The following is a 10638-nucleotide window of genomic DNA, read 5'->3' as shown; positions in this document are numbered from 1 at the left end:
TTAGTGAGACCCTGTTTCCAAATAAAGTATAAAACGAGGTCTGGGAGTATAGCCTGGAGGTAGAAAAGCCCGTGGGTTCTACCCCCGGTCCCCCCCCACACACACACACACAGTTTAAATATTCTTTTTATTTAAGTAACTTTTTTTTGGTACTGGGGATTTAACCCAGAAGCATTCTACTTCCAAGTTCCCAATTTTATTTGTTTGGAAACATTCTCATTGAGTTGTGGAGGGCCTCACTGAGTTGTAGAGGCTGGCTTCAAATCTGCACTCCTGCTGGACATGGTGGCACACGCTTGGGAGGCTGAGACTGGAGGATCACGGTTCAAAGACAGCCTCAGCTACTACTTAGTGAAGCCATTTGCAACTCAGACTCTGTTTCAAAATAAAGAATTTTAAAAAAAAGGGCTGGGGGTGTCACTCAGAGGTAGAATGCCCCTGGGTTCCATCCCCAGTACCGCAAAAAAAAAAAAAAAAAAAAAAAAAAAAATCTGCACTCCTGTTTCAGTCTCCCAAATCCTGGAATTATAAACATGCAGCAAACCCACCTCTAGCTAACCTTTTTTTTTTTTGGCGGGGGGGGAGTAACAGGATTGAACCCAAGGGCATCTTACCTCCAAGCTACCCCCTGCCCTATTTTTTTCTTTCTTTATTTTTGTGGTACTGGGGGTGGAACCCAGGGGCTTTTCTACCTTTGGGCTATACTTCCAGACCTGTTTGTTTGTTTGTTTGTTTTTGTTGTTGTTGTTGTTTTTTGGTGGTACTGGGGGTGGAACCCAGAGGCCTTCTACCTCTGGGCTATACTCCCAGACCTATTTTCTACTTTTATTTGGAAACAGGGTCTCACTAAGTTGCTGAGAGCCTCACTAAGTAGCTGAGGCTGGCTTCAAACCTGTGCGATCCTCTTGCTCAGCCTCCCAAGCGTGGGGATTACAAGTGTGCGCCACCACGCTCAGCTCTCCCAGACCTGTTTAATACTTTATTTGGATACAAGGTCTTACTAAGTTGTTAAGAGCCTCACTAAGTAGGGAGGCTGGATTTGAACCTGTGAGATCCTCCTCCTGTCTCAACCTCCCAAGCAGTGGGATTACAAGCATGCGCCACCACACCTGGCTTTATTTTTATTTTGAAACAGGGTCTTGCTAGGTCAATGAGAGTCTCACTACTTGGTGAGGCTGTCCTTAAACCTGTGATCCTTCTGTTTCAGCCTCCCAAGTACTAGGATTACAAGCTTGTGCCACCATGCCCTGCTCTGAGTAACTTTTTAACTTTATATGGAGCAGAGACTGAAAAAATGTGGGTGTATACATATACAAGTGGGCTGAAGGGTCAGTAGAAATTGTATATTCAACTCCAGAATCCCTTCAAGTGGTTTAATTTTTGTATCTGCTGTAATCGACAACAATTGGGAATGTAAAATCTAAAAGAAGAAATAACCTTATAGAATCTATAGCTGGCACCAGCAAGGTCTGCTAATTAGAAATGGGCTGTGAAGGCCAAGGGTGGCGTCGCACGCTTGTAATCCCAGCATTTGGGAGGCGGAGACCGGAGGATCCCAGTTCATGGCCAGCCTCAGCAACTTAGTGAGGCCCTCCACAACTTAGTGAGACCCTGTTTCACAATAAGGAATACAAAATAGGGCAGGGGGTATAGCTCGGAGGTCGAATGTCCCGGGTTCCATCCCCAGAACTGCAAAAAAAAAAAAGAAAAGAAAAGAAATGGGCTGTGAAGCCAGGTGTGGTGGCTCATGCTTGTAATCCCAGTAATTAGGAGGCTGAGACAAGACAGTTTCAAAGCTAGCCTCAACAATTTAGCAAGGTCCTCCACAACTTGAGACCCTGTTTCCAAAAAAGAAATAAAATCAGGTTGGGGGTATAACTTGGAAGTAGAATGCCTCTGGTACAGTCCCCAGTACCAAAAAAAGAAAAGAAAACGAGCTGTGAGTCTGAGGGCTGTTGAGAGAGGGAGCAAAGTCCCCTAGGGATCTTCATTTCAATGGGTCAGCTAGACAGACCCTATACCTACTCTCAATTAAGACTTAGAAATGCCTTCAAAGTACTTGGGGCTGAGAAAGTAGAATCTCAGATTCGCAGCCAGCCTCAGCTTCAGCGTCTTAGTGAGGCCCTCTGCAACTAAGACCCTGTTTCAAAATAAACAATAAAATAGGGCTAGGGGTACAGCTCAGAGGCATAATGCCCCCCCCCCCCCGCCGGGTTCAACCCCAGTACACACAAAAAAGTAATATGTAGCTACAGTACTAATGACAGAAGTGTTGATACTGCCTGGTTATTAACTCCACCTTAAACTAGTTCCTGGTGAGAGGAGTTAGGGAGGACTCTTGAAGGAAGTAAGGTTTGACAGTGAGGAGGGATGTCCCCAGGATGGAAACAGTTTGTAGCTGGGGGTAAAAGGTGCTGCTGTCTAGGATGGCAGTCCATTTTTGCCCTGCCCCGCCAGGTGACCTGACACCTCATCTCCTTTTAACTTAGGCAAGTCTCCTGGCTTGTGAAGGTCTAGCAGGTGTGAGTTTGGTTCCCACTGCAGCCAGCAAGAAGATGATGCTGAGCCAGATTGCCAGCAAGCAGGCCGAGAATGGCGAGCGGGCAGGTAGCCCTGATGTGCTGAGGTGCTCGAGTCAGGTACAGAACTTGAGTCCTTTTTGGCGCTTGGGATCGGGCGGCCAGGACACGCACATTCTTCTGTGTTTCCATTCAGGGAAGTGGGGAAAGAGGGTCCAGCTGGAGACTTTCTCTATACCTTTGGCCAAGTGGTTAACTCATTTTAAAAAGTCGTCAAAAGGCAACGCTTTTGGGTGTGTTGTCCCATCTTTGTAATCCTAGTACTTGAGAGGCTGAGACATGTGGATTGCAAGTTCTCAGCTAGCCTCAGCGATTTAGTGAACCCTCTACAACTTAGACCCTGTTTCAAAATAAAAATAAGTCTGGGGGTGTAGCCCAGAGGTAGAAGGCCCTGGGTTCTTTTCCCAGTGTTCCTCTCCCCCAAACCCCCCCCAAAAAAAGCCAACATTTGGTCTCTCATCTTGTGTTCTGAGATGGACTGTGAGTTTAGATTTGATTTGTCTCCAAAGGGCCACCGAAAAGACAGTGATAAATCCCGGAACCGCAAAGACGATGACAGCTTGGCTGATGCCTCTCATTCAAAAAAAACTGTTAAAAAGGCAGGTAATGGGGTAATCCCTGAGACTGGTACAGTTTGATAACGGGTCAATCATCCTCTTTCTTCCCAATGTGATGAAGGCTGGAGCTTTCCCTAACACTTTGGTCCCTCGCGGCCAGTGAATGTGCCCTCCACCACCCGCAGGCCACTTTGGTAGTTGTTGTCTACTCTTGCTGGAACATCTTTGGTTCGGGTCAGGGAGCATGGCCTGCACTTTGCCCCTGTGGCAGGGACAGGCCAACTCCAGCTCAGGTCATACTCGGTGTTGAATGTAGCAAGGTAGGCCCCTTCCATCTCCATCTCCTTCCCCTACCGCAGAGGGGCACTTAACCCTAAGAAATGCTGGAGGTGGCCACACCACTAGGTAGCTTTGGGGAGGCCTTCGTCCAGCAGCATAAAATGGCCCCGAGTAGAATTGTTTCTAGGAAGAGGGTGAGAGATAGACTTATGACTTGCCTGATTGTTGCCCCCAGGTGGTGGTAGTGGAACAAAATGGTTCTTTTCAAGTAAAAATTCCCAAAAATTTTATTTGCGAACACTGCTTTGGAGCCTTTAGGAGCAGTTATCACCTCAAGAGGCACATTCTTATTCATACTGGTAAGTTTCTTGCTTATATTAAAAGGGGGAGAATAAGCCAGGCATGGGGGTTCACGCTTGTGATCGCAGTACTTGGGAGGCAGAGACAGGAGGATTGCGGTTAGCCTCAGCTACTTAGAGAGGCCCTCTGCAATTCACTGAAACCCTGTTTCAAAATTAAAAAAAAAAAAATTGGGTTGGAGTTGTAGCTTGGAGTTAAATTGCTCCTGGGTTCCATCCCTAGTACTGCAAAATAAATAAATAAATATTAAAAATAATAAAAGGGGAAAAGTAGCTGAGCATGATGGTGCAGTCTTATAATCCCAGTACATGAGAAGCTGAGACAAGAGGATCAAAGTTTCGAAGGCAGTGATAATCTCATCAACCTAGTGAGACCCTGTTTCCAAATAAAAATTAAAAAATAGGTCTGGGAGGTGTATTTCAGAGGTAGGATGCTTCTGGGTTCAATCCCAAGTATTGCAAAAATAAATAAATAATAGAGTGAGAGTATCTGCTTGGTGACACACGCCCATAATCCCAGTACATGGGAGGCTGACACAGGAGGATTTCAGGTTTGAGACCAGCCTCAGCAACGGTGAGGACCTGTGTCAACATAAAAAATAAAGCTGGGCATGGTGGCACATGCTTGTAATCCCAGCACTTGGGAGGCTGAGACAGGAGGATCGCTCAGGTTCGAAGCCAGCCTCAGCTACTTAGGCTCTCAGAAACTTAGTGAGACCCTGTTTCCAAATAAAGTATAAAATAGGTCTGGGAGTATAGCCCAGAGGTAGAAGGCCCCTGGGTTCCACCCTTAGTACCACAAAAAGTAAAAATAAAAATGAAAAAGGCTGGGGTGTAGCTCAGACAGGTCATAATCTATAGCTCGTATTCTGTGAGGATACATAGCTGTCTAGTTGTGTTTATATTTTCCAGTTTAAAAATGGAGGAATTAGATAAGCAAAGTAGAAAGATTGCGTGGCATTGTGTTTGATGTCACTAAGACCATTGTCTTGGGGACCCCTCCACACTCGTGAGAGCTTGGGTGTCTGGCATATAACTGGAATGCTGTGCCTGCCATATATGCCTCCTGACAGTTACTTCTCTCTCCACCTGGGCCAGGTGAGAAGCCATTTGAGTGTGATATATGTGACATGCGCTTCATCCAGAAGTACCACCTGGAGCGCCATAAGCGTGTGCACAGTGGAGAAAAGCCCTACCAGTGTGAGCGGTGTCATCAGGTAAGACTCACTCATCATTCCCCCACGGCCCCACGTAAAAACTCCCCAAGAACCAGGGCCACTCCTGCCTGCCAAGGGGACCACCGTATGCAGCTGCTCATGGTGAGCACTTGTTAAATAGCGGGGTCCATTGGTGCAGGCCATAATCCCAGTACTTAGGAGGCTGCGACAGGAGGGTCATAGGTTTGAGCCACCTAAGTAGCTTTGTGAGGCTCTTGGCAACTTAGCCAGATCCTGTTTTAAAACAAAACAAGATAGTGCTGAAAGTGTAGTTCAGAGACAGAATGCCCCTGGGTTCAATCCCTAATACTACACAAGAAGTAATAGCGCGGGGATTACAAGCATGCGCCACCATGCCCGGCTGACCTATTTTATATTTTTGGAAACAGGGTCTCCCTAAGTTGCTGAGAGTCTCCCTAAGTAGCTGAGGCTGGCTTCGAACCTGCCCGATCCTCCTGTCTCAGCCTCCCAAGTGCTGGGATTACAAGTATGTGCCACCACTGCCCAGCTAAAATAATGGTATTTTTTAAGTATTTACTCCTTTCTTTCTTTTTTTTTTTTTTTTTTTTTTTTTTTTTTTTTGTGGTGGTGGTGGTGGTACTGGGGGTGGAACCCAGAGGCTTTCTACCTCCGGGCTATACTCCCAGACCTTTTTTTATATTTTATTTGGAAACAGGGTCTCACTAAGTTGCTGAAAGCCTCACTAAGTAGCTGAGGCTGGCTTCGAACCTGTGCGATCCTCCTGTCTCAGCCTCCCAAGTGCGGGTATTACAAGCATGCGCCACCACGCCCGGCTACTTACTCCTTTCTAAGCACTGTGAGAACATACAGTACTTTTTTAAAGGGGGTCTATTTTTTTTTTTTTTTTTTGTCTTTTTGGACTGGGGATTGAACCCAGGGTGGTGCACTTGCCAGGCAAGCGCTTTGCCAATGAGCTACATCCCAGCCCATACAGTACTTTTAGCTCCATAATATCACAATATAGCTTTGTTGTCCTCATTTCACATATGGGGAAAATGAGATTCAGAGACATTCAGTTTCCCAGACACAAAGTAGATCAGGGGAGAGCCAAAATTCAGTCTTAACTTGAGAGCACAAATACTTTGGAGGGAGAGATGAATCTTTGCCCTAGGAGGCCAGCATCTGATCTAATGAGAATGTCACTGTCTGAACCAGAACAAGGACAGGAGATGAGAAATGTTAGTAGCTAATGCTTCCTGAACGCTTTGCTAGGTCTCAGGGTTTTATCTGTTTGTTGGTTGGTATTGGGATTGAATGAACCCAGGAGCATTCTGCCTCTGAGCTACACCCTGACCCTTTTTATTAATAGTAGTATTTGTTTTGAAACAAGCTGGTTTTGTTCCACATTCTTGCATTAAACTGTTAGCCAGGCATCATGGCTCATGCCTATAATCCCATTACTTGGGAGGCTGAGACAGGAGGATTACAGATTCGAGGACAGCCTCAGCAAGTAGTGAGTGAGACTCTCGTCGACCTAGTGGCGGTGGTAGATGCCCCTGGGTTCAATGTCCAGTACCGCCAAAAAAAAACAAATGTCCTTTGAGGATGGCATACTTTTCCTTTTTATTCTCTGCCCTATCTTCAGCTCTAAGTATTTAATGAATAAATAAATCAGCTACACTGACAGTAGATGCCGGCGGCTTTGTCTTATGGCTGAGTGTACAGATTCAGGACTGTTAAGTAACTTGTCCAGGGTCACACAACATCTAAGTGACAGAGCCGGGATTCGGAGCCGGCAGTCTGGCTCCAGCTTCCACATTTGAATCACGCCATCCGCACGTGCTGAGGGGGCGCGTAGGATGTGCCTGGCGCCTTCTCTGTGGGAAAGGAGCTTGTTGACAGGCAGCTGAGTTTCTCCTCCCTTTCTTCTCAGTGTTTTTCTCGGACAGATCGATTACTCAGACACAAACGGATGTGCCAAGGGTGCCAGTCGAAGACTTCCGATGGGCAGTTTTCTCTTTAGGCGCAAGGGGTCCCTGGTGGTGGGAGTGATCAGAAGAATCTACCGAAGAGTGCACCCCCTCTGGTCTGATGGTCCCACCACCGCCCCATCTGAACCTGTCCCCCTCCTGGAGGAGTGGACCCAGGAGACCAGAAGAGTGCATCGGGACAGTGGCTCCAGAGCTTCAGCTCTGTAAATAATCTGAGACTACGAGAATCTCGGGGAAATTCCTCCAGCATTCCCGGGTATGGGAGCCGGTCCCCAGACCCTTTGCTGTGGTCACTGGTGGGGACTCAAGGTATAGGACCAAGACTGAAATGTGGCTCCCACAACCTTGGACTCTAGCGGGCAGCTAAAATGGAAAAGATTAGGGAAGGGGATTTGCTTGTTCTGTTCTGTTCTTGTTTTTGTTCATCCAAAAGCAATTTCAGCAGGTAAACTGTGGACACAGGTAATCTGGAGGCATAGAGTCCTGGCCCAAGCTGGGACTATGGCTGGTCCAGCCCTCTTCCAAAATGGAGTTTTTAGTTACAGTAGATCCTCGGTGTTCCACAGCCCTGCACCTTTCTCCTGTTCGAGGGAGAATAGGATCAGGGATGGCAGCTGAGCTGACTCTGGCCTTCTTATACACTGTAGGGACAAAAGGAAAGTGGTGGGAGGAGCAGACAAGGGCTGCATCCCAGCATGAGGAGGACCTCTCACCTCCTCGTGGGAGGAGCAGCACTTGTGCCCGTGGGCGTCGTGACGGCCCGAGCTGCTGTACATGAGGGGTCAGCTCAAGTGCCTTTTGGAGGAGACTTGGGTGAGAGTGGCCCTTCTCTCTGGGCAGTTGGTCTTGTACATGGTTTTGTGGCTACCTCGCTGTCAGTGACTCCTGACACCAGACAGGTGTTAAGCAGGGAGTCATGGATGTTCAAGTGGGTTCTCTCCTTGTGTCCTCTTATAAACAGCCCAGGACTAGTCCCAAGTTGGCTAACAGCTGTTCAAGAAACAAAGGAATGTGGTGACCCCTGACATGACTTGAGCAGTGGCAGCCGTTCTCCCTGCCCAAATCCTATCACTGTATGCAGGTGGAGGAGAGAGGGCTCTGGCCTTTGGTCCAAAGAATAAGACCTTGGCTTCCTTGTTGATGGCCAGTCCTACCCAACAAAGATGGGGGAGGAGGGATGCTGCAGAGGACTGGCTGCAGGAAGAAACTTAATGTAGGTTTTATTAACCATATTCTTTGCTCCTCTCCTCCAATACCACCACCCTTTCTACTCCCAAGAAAATGATCAGGTGTGTGCATATATATGTATGTGAGTGCTCACGTTCGTATGATGGAGGAGATGGCATATTATTGAGCCAAACCCTTCTCTACCCCTCAGGGGAAGATATACATAAACAGCTTCCTCCTGCTCAGACCTGAAGGGTGCTTGAGGTCCCAGCAGGAGCTGAGAATTCAATTTAGGGAACAGAGGGCTTTGTTCCAGAGGGCGGGGGTCTAGGTTGATTCAATAAGATAGTGGTTAGGGTTTTTATAATCCCAGCCAGGGTTTGTGAACATGAGTTTTTCCAAGATGAAATAAAGACAAAACAAAACCCTCTTTCTTCCTGCTAAAGAAAAAGGATCCTTATGGGAGGTACTGGGGTTTGGCTGATCCCCTTGTAACCTGCCCTGACCCATGTTAGCACCTAGCCAGCGGTGGAGATCTGAGATGGCAGCCTCCAGAAAGTGGTTTCATTGCCCGGAAAATGTAGGAAATATGCAGCGGCAGCTATTGCCCATTCCAAGATGATTAGGAGGCAGGGGTCCTCCGTACCTCTAAGGTAGAAATATTTCAGGGGAAAAGGATGGAGACATGGCACCTATTCGTTTTCCCTGACAGCTGAGATCCTTTGGAGAGGCACAGGGATGTTGGCTGCCATGTGTTCCACCTTTATGCTAACACCCGCATGCAGTGTACTCCAGAACCTGCACCTGAGTCCTTGGATCCGTCATCTGCTCCCTGTAAGCGTGGGCATCTTTCTGCATGGGAGCCAGCTCTCTTCTTTAGAGGGCTCCACTGGGGCTGGGATTTTGCTCTCATTGAACTTTGGATGATACATTGAGAAAGCTGTCCTCCAAAAGTGCTTTATGAGAGTCCTCTCCCTCCCACTTGGAGCCCATCTTTTGTGGAAGGTGGTATATGTGGAGAGAATCACGAGTGACCTGTGCCCTTTCATGCTGGAATGTGTATGCTAGATGAGAATGAACCCTCTCCCTGCCACAGACCTCGCTTCCTGCCTGGGTGGGTGGGAGGGGGCCATGCCAGAACCGCCCCTGCGAGTCTGGGGAGTCAAGAGGCTTAGTCCAGCTCACAAGCTCATGTTCTGGGGTAATGGCTGCGTGAGGGAGGCGCAAAGGGCTGAAAGCAGTGACTGAGCACCGAGCTGCAAGCCTGCTGCGGGGAAGCCACACACTGAAGGCTGCATGGGCTCCTGGGCCCAGAGCTCCACCCCACTCTGCTGGGGGGCTCAGCCCTGGAGAGCTGCCTCAGGTGTGGGTGAAGGGCAGGTGCCATAGGGCGGGCTCCCAGAGGCCAGGGGTCAGAGCTGGGGAAAGAGTAGTGCCAGTTCCTGGGTGGGCTCCTGGACCATACCCACCTGCCCTTTCCAGCACTCCACTTTTTCCACCTGCCCCTAGCTGCCTCTTGTCATTACTTAGCTACTGATTGTGCCCCTCAGCTTGCCATGGGGGTGGGGTTAAACGAGTGGAGCCCTACTGCAGCTTTTAACCCTCTCCCCAGATGCTCTTCGCCTCTGCTGTGGCCCTGGGGCTCTTATCTTCAACAATCCCCTCCAACCCTTCGTCTCCACCTCTTTTTTTTTTTTTAATATACTTATTTTGCTATGGGGGAAGGGACTATCAAATGAACAAGATCACTTTTAAATGGTAGTTTTTATAAGATGTTATAAACTTGTATCTTTTTACCATTAAAGTGCAGTGTATGTTCCTTCATGATATATTTAGGATATTTAAATAAAAATAATGGGGCTTTTCTACATTCCAATTTCTCTTTAGGAAATTGTTCTCTTTAGGAAATGTTAGCATAAACACTTTGGGGAAGTTTTTTCACTGGGGGCCCAAGTGATTTTAATGGTTTTCTCTTCCCAGTGTAACCACCCCAGTTTCAGTGCCCAGTAAGCCAGCCTTTTAAAACCCCTTCTTCACAGAGGAGTGACAAAGGCAGGGCATCTGTCCTGATGAAGCCACAGAGCAGGACAGACTGAGGTCAGACACCATGATGCAGAGGCAATGTCGGGGTGTATTCGCTTCCTGCATCGGCATCACCTGAGAATATAGCAGGCCTGGGGGATTGGGGCCCAGATGTTCCCAGATAGCTCCCTGCCCTCAGTGGACGTGGGCTTTCCTGAGCCCCAGGCTGCACAGCCTGCTTTGGCCTTGGTGGGGTGAGGCAAAGTGACAGTGGTAGTCTTAGGTTAAGACTTTATTGTATACGTGAGTGGGAGATCCCCTGCTCTTTGTGAAGTGAGGAACAGGGTCACAGCAGTAGTGCTTCCCGCTGAGTATCACTGGAGTGGAGTGGAGTGGCGACCACTCCTCAGGTGTGGATTAGCTCCTTACCAGACTGCCGCCTGATAGGTTCTGACCCCCCATTCCCATCGCCCACCCAGAGAGGAGTCCTGGTCAGGCCCCTTCCC

At 48.2% G+C, this 10638-nt stretch overlaps 1 protein-coding gene across 2 annotated transcripts; it reads left to right on the top strand.

Moving 5' to 3' along the window:
• Positions 1-2495: 2495 nt before the first annotated feature.
• On the top strand, positions 2496-6975 carry ZNF740 (zinc finger protein 740; the record flags this gene model as incomplete). 2 transcript variants are annotated; one of them, XM_080705104.1, is made up of 5 exons in its annotated part: positions 2496-2639; positions 3089-3178; positions 3651-3774; positions 4873-4991; positions 6886-6975. In XM_080705104.1, the coding sequence occupies exons 1-5, from the start codon at positions 2556-2558 to the stop codon at positions 6973-6975; spliced, it is 507 nt and encodes a 168-aa protein (XP_080561230.1). In that variant the 5' UTR covers positions 2496-2555. The 2 variants fall into 2 exon arrangements, with proteins under 2 accessions (XP_080561230.1, XP_080561229.1); XM_080705103.1 differs by having other exon boundaries at positions 3053-3178.
• Between the last annotated feature and the right edge of the window lie 3663 nt (positions 6976-10638).

This window comes from Muscardinus avellanarius (assembly GCF_963383645.1).
Source record: "Muscardinus avellanarius genome assembly, chromosome: 11".
In the NCBI taxonomy this organism is placed as follows: Eukaryota; Metazoa; Chordata; class Mammalia; order Rodentia; family Gliridae; genus Muscardinus; species Muscardinus avellanarius.
This window is presented reverse-complemented; position numbering and strand designations above follow the sequence as displayed.